Here is a 23,510-nt window from a genome sequence, read left to right on the forward strand (position 1 = left end):
GCGGTCCTACCTATGCGCATGTGCAGAGCCTCGTTTTAAATTCAAGATGTCAGCCCACGGTGGAGAAAACGAGTTTCGCGAATTTTCTTTGTTTTAAAGATTCTCAGCTCGTTCACATGTTTTAATTGCTGTCTGGTAGCTTCTGATGTACGCGTTCACACATTTTAAAACAAGTGTTGAGTGGAAAATTATAGTTGGAAATGTCGTGAAAGAGGTGTTTTGGTGTACGGTAAATAACTCCTTGACGCAAAGTCACCGCGCGCCATCGGTTACCACATTTGCTTCACCCAGAACCCAGAAATGGCGGAATGTCGATCTATGACGGTGGCAAGGTCTACATCACGAGAAACCAGAACTCATTTTAAAGTCATAACTTATATGCTGGAGTCTGGCACCAAACTTCAGATGGACTCTGTTCCCATGGCAACTGCTTGTCTAATTTATCACCGTTTCTTCAAGGAGTGTTTGTTGGAAAACCACGATCCTTACCTCATAGCATCGTCATCTATATATCTTGCTGCTAAAGTATGTGAACAACAAATCCGACTGCGAGATATACTCAATGTTTGCTATAGGTCGGTATATCCATCGCACAGTCACTTGAATCATGTACACACTATTACTAATACTAGTATGCTTGAAGTCTGTTAATTCAAACATGAAAAATAAAAACGCATTTTTTAGTTCCATGATTCAAATAATTACATTTGTATAGTAGATCATAGACTGGCCCAGCCATGCCAATTTTGTAGTCTTTTTTACCTTTTCTTAAATTGTGGTCCATGGTCTGTTCTGAGGCATATTAAGGTAGAAGCCTACTCATAAATTGTAATAAAATGTACTCCAAGGCAATATAAGGATATTGACCTAAAAAAGTTGGGGGTCACCAGCCTTTTTTTCGAGAAATTGATGGTTGTATTTTAGTGGAAAGTCGCCATTTTGACACTATTATAACACTTTTACCATAGGTTTCTATGGCAGAGATATTATGCAATATCTCAAAATTTAGCCTGGTGACATAGGCTGAAAAAATCATATATTGTTAATGATGGAGTACTTGTTGTTGTTCTGAATTATTTAAAAATCTGGGTTTTGAAAGGTGTCAAAAAATGCAATTTTTCTTGAACATTGTGTTCTATGGAATTGTTCTAAAAATAGCAATTTTCAAAAAATATTAGGACACGTTTCTCAAAAAGAATAACTGCAACACACAAAATAATGCTATTTCATTGTATCATGAGACATTAGCTTCATGTTTGTACATAATAAAATAATGAACATTGTCATGCGATTTATGACCAATTTTATCAAAAATTATGACTAGGCTTCTACCTTAATTGCTATTATTTAGTATATGCAGGGACGTGGAACACTTCCAAATAAGGAAAGTAAATGTACACTTGCGCAGAAGATTCTATGTATCAGGTCATGCATGCATTGTAGTTGCTTAGAACAAGTCAGATCAAAAGCTGCCTCTCTTATTGGTTGGCAGTTTACAATTCCCGGTCCTCATTAGCATATTTATCACCTCAAAATCGTGGTGACAACTATAGAGGGCATGGCACAACATACCAGTTGCGGAAATTTTGCATCAATTTCTTTAAGGGATTATGATATATAGAACAAGTAAATTACCACAATTGGCCAGTAAATTAAATCCCCATTATGACTATTTAAGGGACCCAGAACAAAGGCTATCATAATGGATCTACCTTAATCAGTGTACATGCTTTTGCAAAATCACTGACAAAAGATAAAGAAAACATGCCTGTTTATTTTCAGCAATTTACAACTATGAATATCAGAATACTGATTGTACGGGTTTGTCAAATTTATAATGATTACTTGAGCATTGGTCAAGATTTCCTTGAAAACCTGGTTAGATTCAAGAAGAAAAAGTAAAGTTACCACAGTAATTACTGTTAGGTTTTTGTTATTTACTTGTACACAGTCTTGATGTTTTAGCAGATAGTGAATTAGCAACCTGAATTTGAATAGCCACACCTCAATAATTCTGCCCATGGCATTTCGCTCTGATTTCGCGAAGGCCTTTAATGAGTTTTATGATCACACAGATTTAATTTAGTGAAATTCACTCATAATACCGCTTACAGTGTGTAATATCACTGATGTAACCATAGAATGTTGAAGCATGTGAACTGTGCTTGTTTTTGAGTTAGTTCCTAAATCCTACTTTCACAACTATTATAAATTGCTTGCGATGTGATTTTAAGGTTTTTAGGGTTTATGTTTTGGTCCCATATAGTGGATATTATGTTACTACTATTTTGTCAGTGTTTTCCATATGTTCTTGTTGTTTTCTGTTCAGTGCTAAACATGTTTTAAATTATATTTCATATTAAAAAAAATTCTTTATAAATGTAAAACAAAAATATATTAGCTAATGCAATTGCAGACTAAATTTTGGCTGTTACACAAGGTGGCTGTATAAAAGCATATTATTAATAAAGATATTCTTTGCTAAATATAAATTATAGTTCTCTCTCAAATTACATTTACAAGAACTATGACATTCCTGTCTTGTTTTGCAAAAATAAAAGAAAAAATGTTTATCCAATGCAATTGAATGGTTAAGGTTAATAAAGAGTAAGGTGGACAGTGCAATTGCATGCATTATGAGCTCCATGCTTCAATAATTGCTTTTATAATAATCCTAATTTAAGGGCATTTGTTGTTGTGCAATGCTGTGTTTGAATTTCATGTAAACAAACAATGTATTTCACATGGATTGTTTACATTCTTGTGGGTTTCATATCAAGCATGATATGGACATGATGACCACCACCCTTTAGATTACAATGTGATGAGATATCTGTCTGTTGCTAATTAATGCATTTTTATTACAGGACATTGCATACAGACAGGCCTCCACTGGAAATCAACGATGAGTACTGGGAGCTGAGGGAAAGCCTCGCCAACTGTGAACTACTAATGTTAAGAGTTCTGAAATTTCAAATAGCATTTGAGCTACCTCATAAATATTTACTTCATTATCTGGTTTCACTGAAAGACTGGCTGAGTCCTTCAGTGTGGGCGGATACACCGATTGCCAAAACTGCCTGGGCGTTGTTACGCGACAGTTATCACAGTGATTTGTGTCTTAGAGTGAAGCCGCAACATCTTGCTGTGACCGTACTTTATTTTTCACTACAATGCAATGGTGTTGGAGTTCCTTTCAATGACGATGCTGACAAACAGTGGTGGCAGGTACAAACATAACTGTAATATACGTGTTTTATTTTTTCGCTCGCTGACTTTTATAACACTGTAATTTTGTCACTTTAGTTCGAAATTAAAGCAGTGCATCAAAGTGTACACATGATTTTCACATGTGTTGTATACGTTGCGTGGGGCGCGTATCAAATGCAACAAGTGAAATGACATGGTGTTCATACATGCAGACTGCAGTTGGATTTTAATACATGCATGCTCATTGGATAAAAATGATAGAACTAAATATATGAGACAGCCACTTGGCATTCTTCACATCAATAACAGCTACTTTTAATAGTTACTATCACAGGTACACACGAACAAGATACAATTTTATTTGTTAGTCTAATACTGGGTTATTTTTGTTTCTTTTAGGTATTTTGCGAAGACATCGTGGAAAGTAAAATTCAATCTATCATAGTTGAACTTATTAACATGTATGCTATGGAAATGAATGTGTGACCTGATATGGAAATACTAAGACTCCAGTACATGTAGTCCACACACAATTATGTGATATTTTGAGACATTGTATGTTTACATCATTTTTGAAATGTATAAGAAGTCAAAATTTGTGTTCATCTCAGTTTTTCAGCCTTTCTCTGCGTTGAATGACATAGTTGTGTAATATTTCCAGCTCGAAGAACTGTCAATCAGGAGTTGATTAGTCTAGAATGTTCCTTGCGCTGTTTGGCATTGCGAATGCATTCCACTCCACTAATGCCTAGGTACAATGCTAGTGATATCTCATTACAATTTCAATTTATGCTTAATGTCACACACCATCGGATATCCAGAGCTTACTTTCTGAGGCGAGTGATCACTGTACTCCACTATCAAGACCCAGGAAATTGAGGTAATCCATATAACTTTGAAGATATTTTAATTCAATTTTAATACTCATTGGCCAGTTTAAATATAGCGCCATTGCGGTTCTACATGACTATGATTTTCAGATGATTGAAAAAGTTATGTTGACAACATTTTTATCATTCAAGCAACACAATTTGAGGTTCAAAGCTGACTGCAATGAGATATTACTAGCATTGTTCCTAGACATTATTTGAGTGGTGTATAAATGGGAACAGCACATCAATACTAAGGTAGATGGTGATGTATATGTATTTGATAGTATCACATCTATCACACACTATGGTGTATATAATTTTCAGTTGTAAAATATCATTTCTAATTCTGTGTGATAAAACCTGTTAAAGAAGCACTTCCAGTTAAGCCTAATCTCACAACAAATTTATTTTCTGTATTAAAATTACAATTGATAACAAAAGATAGATTAACTTTGTAAATAACGTAAACACTAGTGTCCCATGATTCTTTGGTGCAATCCCTGGGCTTGGAAGGTTCCCCTTTAAATGAAAACTTTCTAGTGTTTACTCATTTGTTATCACACAGTTCCTTTTGGCTCAGTATGTTGCCTCGATGACAAAAAAAAATTGTGTGTTTTAACAGTGCAAGGAAAACAATCAAATCATATGATGGCAGAATTGTTTTAAAACAAATAATATCTGCTCAAAATAATAAAATGGTACTATATATTAATGTTGAAAAAAAATTTATTTTCCAAAAAAAAAAAATTTCTGTACAACTCTGCCACAAATAATATGCATGGCCCCAATTTTTTTAGGAGCAATGTATTATGATTCAATATCTTAGTTTTAGAGAGCGGTTGTCGTCGCGCAGTGCGTGTTTGAATTTCATGTAAACAATGTATTTTACAATGTTGTGTACATTGTCCCATTTTGAACAGGATGCTGCACAATGACCATCACCCTTTAAAACAACAATATATAGCAATGTTTTTGACAATTAGAATATACCGGTATATGATACAAAAGTAATAGTTGTTATTTGTACAGCTGGTTGATACTCGTAGTGGTGTGTGTCTATGACATTCCATGTACTGTAAAAGGGTTAATTATTCGCTAGGTTTTAATTTTGCTTATTTCGCTGATTGGAAAATGGGCTAAATTAAAACCCAGTGAATATGTAAAATTTAGCATAGAACACATCATCTAAATTATAAAACCATGAATTTAAAACCCGCTGAATATGCCTGAAATGGTAGATCAGTGAAATCTGAACCCAGTGAAAATTAGTCACTTTACAGTACATTGTATCAATCAGCTCTACTATCAAGTTTTGTTTCGTAGCAAAAGAAATCAATTGTTTAAAATTCTCAGGTAATTCCAGAAAACAATTACCGGTAACTTCATTTGTTTAGACTTAGTAACAACACAGCAGCTGCTATGCAGTTGTGTGTAAAATAGACTGGTTTTCAAGTCTTTAAATACTGCCACCTAGTGATGAACTGTAATCCAGTTATGTTGCTACAGCGCCCTTAGTGGCACAGACGATTTTGAACTAGTCACAGATTGTTTTATTGGGTTAAATTTGACGTACAAAGACTTTAGCCGAATCTTTTAAGCATGATACTTCACTGTAATTAATCCTTTCACTGAAAACCACAATTTGAGTTGAGTCAAATTTTTATTATCACTGATTTACCTGTTCAGTGATTGTTATGATTTAGTGCTAAATAAATAAATATTTCTATGACAATTTATCTTGATGTCAATAAACAATAAAAGCCTGTACACATACTGTAGAATACTTTTTTTTCGCTATTTTCGCTGAAGGGATGATTCTGTGAAAATAAAATCCAGCGGATATTCTTTTTTTCCTATATTTCACTTTAAACTAATCAAAAATCAGTGAAAATAAATTCCATACAAAACGCCCAAAAAGCCTTTTCAGCAAAAATTAATTCCTGCGAAAATAAAGTATTCCACAGTACTACATGTTAAACTTGACAAAATTTCCTGGGGTGACACTTTGTATTAGAAACACTGTGTGGTGCCCTATGCAATTAACTCAACTTTGAAATAAAAATCATGTTAGTGTTTTGGACGAATGATTATGCAATGATTATGCAAGCTGGTTCATTGTTCTGTGCACAAAGAAGAACAGAGATTAATTCACATTAATATGAAGTTTCTATTGTAGCCTTTGTCATTTGATCATAAATAATCATAGCTCACCTCATGACATTGAAATGACCATTCTAATACATCTATTTATCAAGAACTTCTATTGGAATCTACAATAACTAAATGGTAAGGGACAACATCAAAAGTTCAATGTAGGATAAAAAACTTAATTCCTTTAGTTTTTTCCCAAACCGCCCCAACCCCCACTGAAACTTAATAAATATTGATCACGTCGTCAGACTACATTCACCATTAAATACAAATACAAATTGATAATCGGACAGTAGTATGGCATAGCAGTTGCTTGTCGGGTGGGTGTAAACTAGGTCCATGCCCTGAAATTGACCTCATTTGACACACATATTTACAGTCTTGGCTATTTTCTGTTATTTTTGTCCATGATTGGATAGAAAAAAAAACGAACTACAAATACTCCAAGATTGTTTTGACTTCATTAAAAAATAAAATCATTTTTGTAGGATGGAAACTTTTTGAGGTGAAAACCCCCCACCCCCAAACTAAAGCAAATTAGTTTTTTATCCGACATCGACCTTTTGACGTTGTCTCTAAGAAACTACATACTATGGTTGATGTAGTGAGTTTGCACAACACTCTTGCCCAAGTTTTCCAATAGTTGAGGAATACTGTAAAATGACTAATTTTCACTGGGTTTAAATTTCACTGATTTACCATTTCAGGCATATTTAGTGGGTTTTAAATTCACGGTTTTATCATTTAGATAATGTGTTCTATGCTAAATTTTACATATTCACTGTGTTTTAATTTAGCGCATTTTTCCAGTCAGCGAAATAAGCTAAATTAAAACCCAGTGAATAATTACCCCCTTTACAGTAACCCAATCTCCTTGTTAATGTTGCACTTGAAGTAAATCTGTACAGTAATAGCCAAGGTGTAAGGTACAGTTATCTGTATCAATTACACATATCAATACAAATGTAGCTGGTTTACAATAAAAATGAAAGGCAGAGATGTGTTGATTTACTGGAATGAATGTCACATGACCAAAAGAGGTACATGATTAGCCACCCCAACATAAACATCATTAACCCTGATTCCCCATACAACAAATCAACAGTAGTTGCATTTGTTCACCGTTCAAAAAGCAATTTATGTAAAGTATCAAATAAATGTTGATCAGAGAATGGCATCTTGTCTTGTGTTGACGGCCAGTGCCATGAGACAGGATGATACCTACAAAAAAAAAAAAACACTCTGGTAAATGGTTGCCATACAATTGTATTCAGAGTGGTGTGAATATTTGTTTATGGAAATTTATAGAAGATTTCCATTGAAGTCCATCATGAGGTTGCAGAGTTGAATATAGGACAGCAGGATATAGCATACTCTGAGTAACAGAAAAAAAACACTCTGGTAAATGGTTGCCATACAATTATATTCAGAGTGGTGTGAATATTTGTTTATGGAAATTTATAGAAGATTTCCATTGAAGTCCATCCATGAGGTTGCAGAGTTGAATATAGGACAGCAGGATATAGCATACTCTGAGTAACAGAAAAAAACAAAGTTCATCTTTGCATTGTAATCAATGTAGCAAACCATTAAATTAGACTTCTGAACATTGCTCCACTTTTGATTTTCTGTGAACCAGTCTATGCATTTTGAAATAAAAAAATTCTATGTGAAAGGAACTGTCTTTCATCTCTGTAAATTTAACTCATGTGCAATACTGGTACATTATACTATGTAGTGTAATATATAAAATCACAGTCCCTCTATAGAGGGATAAATGATCTATTTCAAAACAAAATTCCAGTCTTGCATGGACAGATTTGTTCAAACTTGGTACATACATTGGACATAATGACCAAATATCTAAATATTCTGATGTGTCTTGTCTATCATGAAATATACATAGATATATTCTAGCTCCAATATGAATTTTCAGTTGAAAACAGATGACATATTTGAGATGACTGACTCTCAGTCATGCCTACCTGATGTACTCGAAATACACACTGCTTGTCGCCATAACAACTATACAGGGTTAAAGCACTCCATAATTTACGGAAACCACTGAAAGCAAAAGTATGTGAAACAAAATTTGAATGTGAATGGCAGATTAAATTTTTTTCCCATTTTTATATATTTATATTTATTATATATATATACCTACCTGTTATGTACTCGTAAAATAGCCTCCAATCTGTCATTAAATTTCAAGACATCCACTGTAATTGCTGCTCCTACCTCACCATAGAGAGATAGTAAGGCCTTGACAATAATAGCTTTAAATAACAATACATCTATACTGGTATTTTCATCTTTGAACTCTCTAGAAAGAGTAAAAAATATGAAGAATTAATTGGAATAAAAAGAACACTGTGTAGTTACGGTGTTGTTAATAAAATTGTGAAAATAATTCTGGGTAGTAAAGCTGAATGCAATTTAAATAATTAACAGACTATAGGATAGATTGTCTACGAAAATTATTGCATTTTTTTTTATAGTTTGCCATACTCCCAATATGTAATATATAATGAAAGGCAAAACATTAATACAGGGAATTGCCACTTGAAATTTGTGTTTCATTTTTGGGACAAATTGTAATTAACAATTATGGACAACCAGTGCTATAATGAAGGTATCGATCTGACAAGAGATATGATTGATATGAATTTCAAAATTGAAAACACTGAAGCAGACATGAATCAATTAGCTGGTCAGATAACCTAATTAATTATGCCCATATATAATTATGCGATTGTAGATGCACATTTACTTCTAGCTTTCTAAATATCTTCCAACCAAGCTTATACTTGGAATATAATATAAATCCATGTTTTCGGAAGCGATGTTATAAAGTTGCCCCTAGCAAACAAGAACCATGACCTTTGTCAAAGCTAGTCATAACTGTGAAGCAGCTATATTTATAGATGCAATATTATGTATTTTCGCATGTCTAATTACTGGTGAATTTTGTTATTTGTAAATGTAACTTTGTAATTAGATGCTTGTGTATACAATATTGTTCAACTTGTACGGTAGGGACCTTATTTCTGCTGTACTTTCCAAAGTCAGTGTTGTGTAAAAAGAATTAAAAAAATGTGGAACTTACAGAGTTGTCTTGATGTAGAAGTATTCAGCCGGGCCCTTGCTAACAATTCTCTCCATCATCAAGCGTAGTACATCTATAGTACTGCATTAAGTCATATCCTTCAAAAAATTTGTAAAATATAAACAATGTCAGTATGATAAAAAGTTACCAAAAACTATAGTTATTTTAACACAATATCAGGACATTCCATAAACTTAGACGGTTATCTATATAAAAATAAAGGGCGAGAAGTGCAGCAAGGCGTTCGCTGGAAAAGAACACTATAGCTTCAACAATAACGACAAGGTACGTGCAACGATATATTTATATTCAGTGTTATTTCAGAATTAGTTCCATTGTCAGCACTCTGCAACTTCACTATTTCATACTGTGGAAATATACATGGGATAAATATATATTCCCACAATATTTTCTCTCAGGTTGACGCCAGCAGACATCAGTGATTACCACCAGAATTTTGTATCAATCCGAGCCTGACAGTGATCGCTTGTGATCTGATGGTGTCAAACTAAGAGAAAATATCACAGGATTATATAAAAATATTTGTAGTACATGTATATATATATTGTAGCTTTTTTATTATTCAGAATTGTGTTGCACACCAGCGATATAGGGACTGTGGCTATAATTAACATTTTGCTGACAACTACCACCTTCCCATTTACAAGGATAACTCTTTCTAGCATACTAGTAGCCTATGAGCGTATAACAAATATATGTTATATATCCGAGCAGGTATAGCTCAGTCTGCCAAGCAGTTGTCTTGGTAACACACAGGGTATCCTAAAAGTAAACTTCATCAAACATTCAAAACCTAAATATTAGAACACTAGTTTCAGATTTAGAGAAAATGTTACACTTCTTCATATCAATAAAACTAGTTATTACTATAACGTAATATGATCATCTACATCAATACCGGAGTGTTCCTTGGAAAGAACTTATATGCGGAATCCTGAGTATTATCGACAGTTTTCCCAATACTTTCGTGACCTCTCCAGCACACGTGTAAACATAACCCGGAAGCTAAACTTTCTTCTGAGCATGTGCAGTTTGATCAGTGTCTGTGTGTCTGCCAAAGTTGGTTACTATAAAAGAAGGTTGCAAGAGTTTGCTGTTATTTACGACTATATTTTCAGATTTCGAGTCGACTCAACCGTAAGTATAGGTTAACTGTGTACCCAGGAGATATAGTGTGGAAATAAATCCAGTAAAATCGGCGAAAACAAACCTGATATGCACAGCGAACGACAGCGACAACGAACTCGCGTTTCAATGCATGGTGAATGGTGGCGCTAATTTGTTTCGGAAAACGCACGCTTCTGTCAAAATGTATTCCTGGTTTTATCACGTTGCGGAAATTATCGATTTGAGGATATTGATACTATCCTTTCAAATGATCAATCATTTGTATGAACCAGTCGTTTAGAGCATACGATAGAACTGTTTTGGAAATGCACATACAAACAACTTGCCCCAAGAGTTATCCAGCTACTGTAAAGCGATCACAATAAATCTGCAGTTGGTATTGTTTGATAACTGCAAACAAGAGCAATTTTATCAATCATATAATCTTATCAATGTATCAGACACTAACACCACGACTTCCACAATGAAATTGGTGAAAATATATTGATGTTACGTCATCGCAAATGTTCGCTCGCTGACCCTTGGCTACTTCATTCGAACAGTGTGAAGATTTAATTTTAGGCCCCCACCACTAACCTGAACCCTAACTCTAACACTACAGCTCCCAGTGTAATTGTATATGCCCCTCCAGATAACTATATGTGACTTGAAGAGGGGCACATGTAATTAAAATGGGAGAAGGGCAAGGAATTAGAGTTGTGGGTGAGGGGCCCTGAGAAACATTTATCGGATCACCTACAACAAACAAGTTCAACTATGATATACTGGTAGTTCACATGTTCTTGAGTAACTACAGAGCAGTGATTCATTATCAACTATTTGAATGTCAACATTTTGATGTAAGATTTTGTACCCTTGCATGTATTGTTTTTTTTATTTATTTGTTAATTTTGGATCAAATGGGCATAATTTCCCATTTGACTGATACAACGAAATGAATGAATGCTTGTTGGTTGGTTTTGATGAAATTTGAATAGTGGCCGTTTTTCGTCTTGGAAAATGCCACTTCACCCCAATCAATTGTAATCAATTGTAATCAATTATTTATTCAGGACAATTTAAAAGTACATGAACTTCACAGGTAGTGGGTTACAAATGCACTTTGATGAAAATTTACTTGACTTCCTTCTTTTTTGTCAAATTTGCGATTTGTTTATGTTATACTGTCATTCATACATGTACACGAATGTAGTGTACTATTACCAGTCCCTATAATTTCCGCCCCTGCTCCATCTCTTTGAATTCCATTTTTCCATGCAGATATATGAGACTGGTCATCGCTGGCGATAGATCCACATTCATAGTATTACAATGATGTAGTTGCCGATTTGTGTTGATTTGTGTAGCAAAGAATGTTTCATACATGCCATGATTTTGTAGAGAGATTTCACCATTGTTCCACATGTTCAGTGTTTTATAACAGAGACTGAGTAGCCATCATGTCATTGTATGATGGATTGGGGCTAGATACAGGCCCCAAGAAGGAAGACACACCTGATGCAAAGAAATCCGATCTTGGTGAGTAATTTGTTTTTGTTTTGTGAATTGAATTTATAGTAAGGTTTGTGTGTAAAGTATCATTATGATTATTTGTAAGGAGAACACATTCATATATCAATATGCAGTTTAGAATATAAAAAAAAATCCACTGCATATTAATCAAAACTTTTATTATCCATCCATTGAAATCTACTCTTTAAAGAGGAGTGTAACACAATGCCTGATGACACAGTTTTTCTCGCATTTATTTTGACTATCTGCCGAGGCTTTTCAGCAGGCATTATGTTAATAAAAATCAATATTTTTGTGTGCAAAGCATGCTTAGAAAATGTAGTGTAGTGTAGTGTAGTGTAGTGTAGTGTAGTGTAGTGTAGTGTAGTGTAGTGTAATGTAATGTAGTGTAATGTAGTGCAGTGCATTACAGAAAGTTTGTGTTGTGTTGTTTCAAGTAGCATATTGGTGCACTTTAGTGATTTATTACACATTTCCAAAAAATGTCAACTTTTATAATTTATTATGATTTGTGATATGAATTAATTTTATCTTAAGTAGTATTGCTGTTAATTAATATTACTTGTGACTGTACCATTCCATCCCATACATGTGTATATAAACACGTACCTCGTTTAAACAGCATTTTATCAGAGCCAAAACTCACATCATTCCATCTTGATTCTAATGTACCAGGCTGAATTTTGGACCACATGTACCCATAATCTCATCTTAATTTGAGAAAGGAGCAATAATTTGGCTCTGATTCAATGCTACCATGTAAACCTGGCAATTGTGTTGGCATGATTATGGATTGTTCGAGCTATGTATGGGTATCTCAAGAGGTACTTTGCGAGACGAGTCATGCCTCTTTGCAAGTTTTCCTTCGAGTCACCAAAAGTCGCAGAAAAACTTGCAAATTGCCTCTAGAGATACCCATATATAAATGATTGTAGAGTAGAGTAGATAGTACTCAGTATTATTTTACCTATATAATCAAAATTGGTCTGTTAACTTTACTAAACTACATGTATGTAAGTATTGAGTGTACATGTTTTGTCAATTAATGCATTTTTATTGTATGGTAGTGATTGATGTCATCTTTCAAAAGTTTTTGCTGAGTTATTAGAATAATATGCAACATCAGTTACTTTGTTCTCTGCTTTACTGACAGCTAAGTTGAATGACTGGATCTAAACAGATTGATTGTCCTCTCTCATCATTTTAATTCAGATTGCCAGTTTTGTTGTATGCTAAATCACTTTTCTTCAAGCGTTACATCTGGCTGGCACTTGTTTGGTGCAGTGAATGACGTGACTTGGACTCCTTTTGCATTCCAGAATGCGATCTGATGGAGAAAAAAACACATTCCATTTGCAGTGCCTGTTTTTAGCAATCATGATATTTTTAGCTTCGCTGTCGACTTTGTCGAGCGGAGCTTATCATATGAGTGATTGTCCGGTGTCGTCCGTCGTCGTCCGTGTCAATGTTTTACTTTTTCGACCTCTTCTTGAAAACTACAAGCCTGAATGCTTTGATACTTGGTGTATATGTATGTACCTTGGGTAGACCTCTCTCAGATTTGTTCATTTCATGATGATATCTTCAATTCTCTAATTTTGGTGAATATTTTTGTCATTTTTGGTAAAAAGTGATATTTTTGATTTCTTGTTGAAAATCGCAAGTTCAATTGCTTTGATATTACATATATAGGTACTACATGTGTACCTCTCTCAGATTTGTTCATTTTGTGATGATGTCTTCAATTCTCTAATTTTGGTGAATATTTTTGTCATTTTTGGTAAAAAGTGATATTTTCGACTTCTTGTTAAAAACCAATAGTTCAATTGCTTTGATATTATGTATATAGATACTAGATGTAGACTTTTCTCAGATTTGTTCATTTCGTGATGATATCTTAGATTCTTTAATTTTGGTGAATATTTTTGTCATTTTTGGTAAAAAGTGATATTTTAGACTTCTTGTTAAAAACTGTAAGTCCGATTGCTTTGATATTACATATATAGGTACTACATGTGGACCTCTCTCAGATTTGTTCATTTTGTGGTATCTTCAATTTTCTAATTTTGGTGAATATTTTTGTCATTTTTGGTAAAAAGTGATATTTTCGACTTCTTGTTAAAAACCAAAAGTTCAATTGCTTTGATATTACATATATAGATACTACATGTAGACCTCTCTCAGATTTGTTCATTTCTTGATGATATCTTAAATTCTCTAATTTTGGTGAAAATTTTTGTCATTTTTGGTAGAAAGTGATATTTTCGACTTCTTGTTAAAAACTGTAAGTCCGATTGCTTTGATACCATACATATTGTTCATTTTCTAATGATGTCTTCAGTTCTTTAATTGAAATGTGCATTGCTAACAGCGGAGCTATCTCAGCCGATAGGCTGCTTGTTTTGGTCATGTGACTATAGGTAGTAGCCATTTTGTTTTGTGAAATCTCAAGCTCTGTCATAGTTTAGATCAAAGTGTTAAATGTGTGTACTAGAAATGTGCATTGTATTGTTTTGGACTGATAAGTGTTCCAGGTCTAGAGAGCCCAACTGCATTCATGAATGTATCTGTATATATGTATGGCATAATTTAATCGATATGTGCTGGCATGACTTAGGCCCATATTTCTAATCATTTCACTCACAGTTGCAAACATGCTCAACACAGCTTTTTTTGTTGTTTTTGGCAAAATTTTAGGTAAACAAAAAAAAAATATTCATGTGCATGAAAAATCAAAAGTGTGGTGGCGTTCTGCATCGTATGTTCAAATTTCATGTAAACAATGTATTTTACATATGTTGTGTACGTCACCCTTTAATGAAAACTTTCATTTTATAAAAACATGCAAATTGACCAAAAACTTTTTTTGTTTTCTGTGGGCCAATTATGTGATAAGGAGACAATGTTTTAGTATACCGGTACTTTCTATTATTTTTCTATTTGGGCTTTTTCACCGCCTGACAACTACAACTAGTGAAAACAGTTGAAACTCTCAAACTTTAGTTTATGGCTAGTTGTTGAGACTCTCCTGAAAAGTGGATTAAACATAATTACTTTACTTACCGTAAGCTGTTTCCAGTACCTCTTTGACTGTCGTTCCACAGCAGCTCACATAGTCATTAGAAATGCATTGTGCAGTGTTGCGCGTCCTAGCAACATAGAACATTCTGTGATTTAGCTCTGCCCCTGAGAATACAGCATCTAAAAGACTATTGGTGCAGTATATGCACTACAATATTTGGCTATATCTAAAATTTCAGATGATATATAGTTTGTTATAGAAGCTTGCTTAGGAACTTTGTTGTTCCCCTGTTTCTTACTTGAGACATGACTGAAGAATATCTGAACCCTTCTGTGTATTTGTACATTTTAGCTGGTTGGTCAACTGGTATACGGTTAATGCAGTCTCAGTTGAGGATAAAGAAAGCAGCTCTCACTGAGGCACAACGTAGAATACGTCACACCACTCTACCACCTGTGGTGGATTTAAAGAAAAGTAATGAAGAAAAAAGTGACTTTATGCCACCTCCTCAGCTTGTGTACAGTAAACCACCCAAGGTAGGTATTAGACTTCCTAATTTTTTTTTTAATTTTTTTTAATTTTATTTTTTATTTTTACCCCGCACCTGATGGTCGCCTGTTTGAACAGCACGGCAGACTGTACACTGTTTTATACTTCTGGATACACAGTTAGCTTTGATAATTGTACCTAGAACCTCCCTGATGCAAGGGGAACATGCTAAGCACTGTACTGGTGCTTATGTGTCTCCCATTGTTTGAATAGTTATCATCATGATTGAATTTACAGAAAACTACAATTCCATTACCAAGTTAAGTTTTAAAAAAATGTCAGTGAAATAGTGATTGTAACAAGCAAATATATGTGAGTGGGATAACTGAATGTTAGAATAATACCATCTAAAATTTAAAATTTCATTTAGCATTTTAAATGAAGTTACTGCTTTATTGTAATGTCCACAACTCTACAACGAATGTTTGTGCAGCTGTAGCTCTTCTCATCAGCTTTGTAGATTGGCAGAGGCAACACCCATAGTGATTAAATATATTGATGCAGGTCATGGCTCCAAAATTGGGGGGGGGGGGGGGTTGCTTTTTATCCATCATTTTTGCAATATTTAATATTGTACAGCATTCGCCTGATATGAAAAATGTATTAAACATAGCAATTAATACGAACTATGAAAAGAAAAATTTGAGCTTCTTCTACATGTGAATTAAATCAGATTGGAATGACACCAAATACATCATGCAGTGATCAAAATACATTGTAAGTATTTGACTGTGGGTTACATTGTGTAAACATTTACTATGTTTATATAGCCGCCTGTTGTTGAAGAAGAGGTTCAATTCTCTAAGCCCTCCCCCTTTATAACTGGAGGAGAACAATCATACCCTGATGCCAATGACGAGTACAATCCATTATGGCCAAATGAATATGAGAAAATTATAAAAGCCAAGCGGGAACGAAGACAAAAAGAGCGAGAACTTGAAAGACAATCCAGAGACGTGGAAGACAGAGACAGGTATTGATCCAACCTTTTATTAGCAAAAAAACAGTACAGTAAATACACACACAAAAAACGATTAACACATTTTTGGTTAATTTTTCAAATTATCAACTATTCGTATCCGGTGTTGATTATTTATTTATCTTGAGGTTTGAGTGAAGTCATTGCTGATTTGACTGAAATAATAGAAGTAACATCTATTGTTTTATAATTATTCTAAACATAGCAATCTACAGATTGCAGGGCAGGGTTACGTTTTCCTAAAATCAATGAAATTTCATTATATGTGTGAAAGATGTCTTCAACATTTTCTGGTAAAAAAAAAAATGGACTTTTTCTTTTGATTCTGACATATATTTTCTTATCATTCACAGTGGCAGGAGGAGAGAGAAAGACCGTGACAGAGATCGGGATCGCGATAGAGAAAGGGGTAGGGATCGTGACAGAGATCGAAACAGAGACAGAAGAGATAGGGATCAAGATAGACACAGAGATTTGGAGATGGATTTTAGAGACAGATCACCAAAGGGATTTTCAAGAAAACCAGACAGTGAAGACGAATATGACTTTGAAGAACGTGACAAGGCACGAGAACGAAGACGCTCAGGTTTGTCTGAATCGCATGATTCTTCAGTTTTGCAAACTTGATACTTATTGCCATAGAGGGCGCACTTTAAATCTTACTCTCTGAACAGTGTCGCCATGGTAACAAGACGTAGCTCTGCAATAACCAAGCAGAATTGTACCATATATATACGCCTTTATTTTTTAAATATTTGAACTATGTTTGATATCAATCTCTAACCCTAGTTCCTTGTTCAGACCTCTATAATTCTAAAATATTGCATATTATGTAATTAAAGATACTGTTCCTTATGGTAAGACTTCTAATTACCACAACTGTTCACCAGTGAAAATAAATTGTATCACTCACCTACCCGGTAATTGTTGTCACTCTTTAAGGTTTACCATCACATGGAGCAGCCATAGCACCACCAGCTTCACTAATACAAGAAGATTTTCAAGCAAATAATGACAACGAAGACAGATGTAAGTTGTCCATTATTTATGCGTTGTTATCTAACCCTAACTCTAGACGAATAAAAAAAGGTATACAAAGAAGAAATGCCGTCGTCTTTGGTGTTAACTTTTTTTTTGTGGTTTCAATAACTAGTTTTTATCTAATCATTTTCAAACCTGTTTGAACTTTAAACAAGTAAGCAAAAACGCCAGTAAGCCAGTATTTTTCTCTCAAATATAGATTGATATTTTGGAATAGTCTAGTTTCTTATTTTGACCCAGTGGTTGCTATAACGATGTATGCTACCATACTGATCCGAATTTGTAGTGCCCAGGCTACTCAACTTCAAAAATTGTATTTTGCGAATGCAGATTCTCATAGTTCTCATTGTATAAAACTTGACTGTTTATATCATTGCAGTAGTGAATATCAGAGGCTATATATAACATGCATCTTTTTCATTTTCCAGTTATACCTCCAAGTAAACCATTACTTGAAAGACCAAAACCATTAGCACCAAAATCATTAGTACCGAGTTATGATGCTGATCCAGAGAGAGCTACGACACCACCACCTGGTAGTTCATTTGGAAATATGTCACCCCCTCCTCCTTCCATTGTTAGCCCTATAGAACCACCACGACCACAACAAGTCAGTACATTCCAAGCACCTATAGGCTTAGGGTAAGTTTACATCAAGTCACTTGATTATTAATCTGACAATGAATAAATAATTATGCCAGGATTGTTAAAATTATTTTTTTATTAGTAGATATTAGGATATACATCCCGTTGCTATTAACGGTATCAATAATTTTACATCACAGATGTGATTTACATTCTGTAACTTGTTTGATTTGAATTTACATACTCTACCTTATATCATATCTTTATACTTTATCTTCCCCATTTTTGTGCATTTAGTGCTGGGTCAGTTGCAGCCAAAATTATGGCTAAATATGGTTTTAAAGAAGGCCAAGGTCTAGGAAAATCAGAACAGGGCATGAGTTCTGCGTTACAAGTCGAGAAAACGAGTAAAAGAGGTGGCAAAATTATCGCTGGTGACAAACCTGGTGAGTACTGCACTGGTTCGGTTAGGGGATTTGAGACAGGGTAATGTGAGTGAGATAACTGGGTGTCTGCAGATAAGGTGAGTGGGGATAACTTAATGTCAGTATGGTAAGATGGATGGCATAACTGGTTGTCGGCAGATAAGGTGAGTGGGGATAACTGAATGTCAGTACGGTAAGATGGATGGAATAACTGGTTGTCAACAGGAAAGGTGAATTGATAAAATTAGTTTTGTGTGACTTTAAAGAAAATTACAATTAGAGGCAATACTTAATATTCATCTTATTGACACCATGCATATATATTGACGTACTGCTTGACATATTTGTTGACATACAGATACTTTTAAACAATTCTTGCATGGTTTTATTAATGCTTTGTACAGAGACATGTATAGTTTTTGTTCCAGATTGTTTTTTTTTTTTTATTTCTAAATAAAAAATAGTATATCCTATATATATGACTATGTTTTATTAAGTTATGCCAGTAGAACCTCTTCCACCACCGCCACCACCGCCTCAATCAGCTGATCAAATGGGTCCACCAAAATCACAAATAGCTGCAACAGCACTCACGGAAGCAATGAGAAATCCTAGTAAAGTTGTACTACTCAGAGTAAGTAGAATAATTAATTTTTTGGTAACAATGGCAGTGATTTGTTATTTCAAGCTATGACCCAGGACCTTATTACCAGGGTGACAAACATTGTATGCGAGGAGTTCGATATCAACGTGACCAGCGCTCAAAATTAAATGCTATCCCAAGCTACACAGATTACCAATTTTTCGGCCACCATTCTCGAAATTAATAGTAACCTGCACACTGACTACAAATTCTTGTACGAGGGCTAATATTTTCCCAAATTAATTGTTAGCATATGCACTTCTATTGGAAATGGGCAACCACAGTACTTAAAATTCATAAAAAATTATGGACACCCCATTTAAATTGAGAAATCCTATGCACAATTTTTTGCATGGCTGCTAGCACCAACTAAAATAGATGTATATTACTCAATATTACCCTGGGATTATGACATTTTGAACATGCAGTCAAGCCATGCTTTAAGAAATATTAATTTTGAGCCCTGGACAGATTTCTCAAATTAAATTCATTTCTCATATAATTACGCCATAAATCTGGAAACTTGAGAATCATTCTTGTCTAACACACTTTCTGTTTTGCCATCTCATGTGTATCGGCTGCTTTGTACTGTAGAATACTTTATCTTCGCTTTGAATTTATTTTCGCTGAAGGGATGTTTCATTGAAAATAACAAATTTCCTGTCTCACATTCAACTCATTAAAAATCAGTGATAATAAATTCCATACAAAACACCCAAAAAGTCTTGTCAGCGAAAATTAATTCCAGCTAAAATAAAGTATTTCACAGTATATATATGTGCACAAAGTTGATGAGTAAATTAAATTTTTTTTTATCAGAATATGGTTGGTCCTGGTGAAGTGGACGATGATCTAGAACCAGAAACAGCTGAAGAATGTACTAAATATGGTAAAGTAACAAGAGTTCTTATATTTGAGGTAAGCTTCCCTGATTTTAGTTGGGGATGGGGTGGGGTGGGCTGCTGTAACATTGTTGTAAAGTTGATGTTTTTGCCAAAACTCTATTAATGTTATTGATGAATGCTCCTGCAATAAGTATACAAATTACATAAGTTTGAGCATATATGTCGAGGCCACAGTTGTGGTCACCATCTTGTGTTAATAACCTTCTGACCACAACTGTACTATAATATGTTGCAGTTATTAGTCCCCGTTCGGACGCAGTCCGAAAACGGGGACTTATGTTTTGCCCTGTGTGCGTCCGTCCGTCCGTGCGTCCGTGCGTCCGTGCTTCCGTGCGTCCGTGCGTCCGTGATCACCTGTATCTCGAACATGCATGGACCGATTGAGTTCAAACTTCACTCATACATCACACATTATATGGGACATATGCACATGCATTTTTTTCATGATCCGATTAACGATAGCCGAATAGCGGCCATTTTAAGGCCGAAAATGCATCAAAATCGCACATTTTCACCATTCCGGACCCGGATCTCAGTTATGCATGGACGGATTTTGTTCAAATTTGGTACATACATTAAACATAATAGGACCTTGATGCACGTCATTTTTTTTTTTGGATCGGGTTCGAAATGGCCGACTGGCGGCCATTTTGTTTTAAAGAATTCAGTTCTGGATCCGTATCTGAGACATGCTTGGATTGATCGAGTTCAAACTTCACACACACAAGGTACATCATGTCACAAATATGTATGTGCATTTGTTTCATGATCTCATTAACGATAGCCAAATGGCGGCCGCTTTAAGGCCGAAAATGCATTGAAATCGCACATTTTCACCATTCCGGACCCGGATCTCAGTTATGCATGGACGGATTTCATTCAAATTTGGTACATACATTAAACATAATAGGACCTTGATGCACGTCATTTTTTTTTTCGGATCAAGTTCGAAATAGCCGACTGGCGGCCATTTTGTTTTAAAGAATTCAGTTCTGGATCCGTATCCGAGACATGTCTGGATTGATCAAGTTCAAACTTCACACACACAAGGTACATCATGTCACAAATATGTATGTGTATTTGTTTCATGATCTCATTAACGATAGCCAAATGGCGGCCGCTTTAAGGCCGAAACTGCATTGAAATCGCACATTTTCACCATTCCTGACCCGGATCTCAGTTATGCATGGACGGATTTCATTCAAACTTGGTACATACATTAAACATAATAGGACCTTGATGCACGTCATTTTTTTTTTCGGATCAAGTTCGAAATAGCCGACTGGCGGCCATTTTGTTTTAAAGAATTCAGTTCTGGATCCGTATCCGAGACATGCTTGGATTGATCGAGTTCAAACTTCACACACACAAGGTACATCATGTCACAAATATGTATGTGCATTTGTATCATGATCTCATTAACGATAGCCAAATGGCGGCCGCTTTAAGGTCGAAAATGCATTGAAATCGCACATTTTCACCATTCCGGACCCGTATCTCAGTTATGCATGGATGGATTTTGTTCAAATTTGGTACATACATTAAACATAATAGGACCTTGATGCACGTCTTTTTTTTTTCGGATCAAGTTCGAAATGGCCGACTGGCGGCCATTTTGTTAAAGAATTCAGTTCTGGATCCGTATCCAAGACATGTCTGGATTGATCAAGTTCAAACTTCACACACACATGGTACATCATGTCACAAATAGATATGTGCCTTTGTTTCATGATCTGCTTAACAATAGCGAAATGATGGCCATTTTAAGGCCGAAAATGCATCAAAATCACGTATTTTCACAATTCCAGAACCAGATCTCAGTCATGCATGGATGGATTTTGTTCAGATTTAGCACAATGTGTTGTACATATGCAGGTGCATTTCGGTCATGATCTGCTTTGAATGTATATGTCACTCAAATATGAACGGAACGGGGACGTGTCATTGACAATGACTTGTTGACTGATAACTTTTAATCAATGAAGGCTACATACAGATGCGTAGAGAAAAGTATTCCTGCAATTGATTTTACTGTAATTTGCCTCCTTTATTTTATAATTATTCTTTTGTGCAGATTCCTGGAGGAGCACCAGATGAAGCAGTGAGAATATTTGTGGAATTTGAAAGATTAGAATCTGCCATCAAAGGTAAGCGCAGGGTGTCATTGGCTTTGTCTTATTTGAGTCACAGTTATTTGGATCATTTTCAGTGCACTGCTTAAGGTAGCGAGAAGGTTTTGTGACGTTTTTAAATAAAACATTCTCTGTCTGTTGTCTCGTTCAGAACAGTAATTTAGGTTATATATATCAAAAGACTAAGTATAGAGGTGCAAGTTCGCACAAACTGGACAGACATTGTTTACATAATTATCACGTGACATCAAAAATGGCGAACCTTGTAAAAATGACTAAGTACGCGATTGCGAGAGCACACTGCGGAATTTCCTGGTGAAATTTAAGTTATGCATTGTCCGTAATCAAGTCCATTGAAATGCGTCTCCGATAATCAAAAGACCTATTGTTCCGATTTCTATGCAGGTTTGTTTTTTTGTCCCCAAATTATTTCATACTTGGCACCTTTAACAGACTATTATTCTGTGACAAAGCATTTTCTTTAAAAACCCAGACATATTTCGCACCATCATTATCTTTTGAACGATAACTGCGAGTTTGAATGTCCAAGTCCGAACGCACTTGATTTGGCGGCGGTCCCAATGAGTCGTTCTCGATCAAAACTTCAACTCGAGAAAAACGCGAAAAACAGTTTTGGTTAATAAAACACTGTAGATTTGCTGCATTATTATAAATATACACTAAAAATGGCCAAACATATTAACCACTGATATCATAGAACTCATAAAGAGTGTCAGATAATGAATAATTTCAAGCTCGAGCGCGAAAAATGAAGAAAACTGCTGGCATTTGAGTCAGTACTCCAGGAACGTTCGGGTTTTCCATTGTTATGCAAACGAACAACGAAGGATGATCCTCTGACAAACATTACTGTCTCACTGTACACGCTGACAGTTTACAAACAAGCTAATCCTTCAAGTGTCTCAGATAAGACATCTAATAAAACGGTTTTCATGGTGAAACAAAATGGCCGATGTTTGAAAAAAAATTGCTGTGTCAGAGTGCGACGCTTTCTTTCTTTTCTTCGCCATTGCGTTAGAAAAAAAATGTATTAGTAAAATAGAATATTGACTTGGAAAATAAAACGATTTAAAAAAAAGTTGTGCAAAGTTACAGTACTCCTTTCGCACAACCTCCCGCCTGCTTCCGCTTTCCAATCACCTTTTTCTCTCGCTTTTGCGACCGCTTGTTGAATTCGACCGGACAATTTCCGCTTTATTTTCGACCGT

The 23,510-nt window shown here is 35.0% G+C and overlaps 3 protein-coding genes across 4 annotated transcripts in view; 2 read left to right on the forward strand and 1 right to left on the reverse strand.

The window, feature by feature from the left end:
* Positions 1-52: 52 nt before the first annotated feature.
* LOC100366471 (cyclin-Q-like) lies at positions 53-5,814 on the forward strand. Its single transcript, XM_002738132.4, has 3 exons — positions 53-575; positions 2,868-3,228; positions 3,610-5,814. The coding sequence occupies exons 1-3, from the start codon at positions 301-303 to the stop codon at positions 3,694-3,696; spliced, it is 723 nt and encodes a 240-aa protein (XP_002738178.1). The 5' UTR covers positions 53-300; the 3' UTR covers positions 3,697-5,814.
* LOC102805552 (ribonuclease P protein subunit p14-like) lies at positions 4,791-10,410 on the reverse strand. The gene is made up of 5 exons (XM_006820643.3): positions 10,259-10,410; positions 9,340-9,437; positions 8,398-8,556; positions 8,219-8,297; positions 4,791-7,454 (listed from the first exon to the last, which is right to left on the reverse strand). Exons 2-5 carry the CDS (start codon positions 9,396-9,398, stop codon positions 7,398-7,400), a joined length of 354 nt encoding a protein of 117 aa, XP_006820706.2. The 5' UTR covers positions 9,399-9,437; positions 10,259-10,410; the 3' UTR covers positions 4,791-7,397.
* The window catches only part of LOC100366318 (splicing factor 45-like), a 20,125-nt gene continuing 6,960 nt past the window's right edge, over positions 10,346-23,510 (forward strand). The window contains exons 1-11 of one of the 2 annotated variants that reach the window (XM_085497032.1): positions 10,346-10,497; positions 11,899-12,006; positions 15,374-15,558; positions 16,342-16,544; positions 16,904-17,136; positions 17,493-17,579; positions 18,020-18,233; positions 18,474-18,622; positions 19,099-19,235; positions 20,064-20,162; positions 22,224-22,296. In XM_085497032.1, coding sequence (XP_085353158.1) covers positions 11,928-12,006; positions 15,374-15,558; positions 16,342-16,544; positions 16,904-17,136; positions 17,493-17,579; positions 18,020-18,233; positions 18,474-18,622; positions 19,099-19,235; positions 20,064-20,162; positions 22,224-22,296 — 1,459 coding nt within the window. In that variant the 5' untranslated portion in view covers positions 10,346-10,497; positions 11,899-11,927. Of the gene's footprint in view, positions 10,498-11,748; positions 12,007-15,373; positions 15,559-16,341; positions 16,545-16,903; positions 17,137-17,492; positions 17,580-18,019; positions 18,234-18,473; positions 18,623-19,098; positions 19,236-20,063; positions 20,163-22,223; positions 22,297-23,510 lie in introns of both variants that reach the window. The other variant, XM_006820640.3, reaches the window with a different exon arrangement.

This window comes from Saccoglossus kowalevskii, chromosome 3 (assembly GCF_978046115.1).
Source record: "Saccoglossus kowalevskii chromosome 3, keSacKowa6.1, whole genome shotgun sequence".
NCBI lineage: Eukaryota > Metazoa > Hemichordata > Enteropneusta > Harrimaniidae > Saccoglossus > Saccoglossus kowalevskii.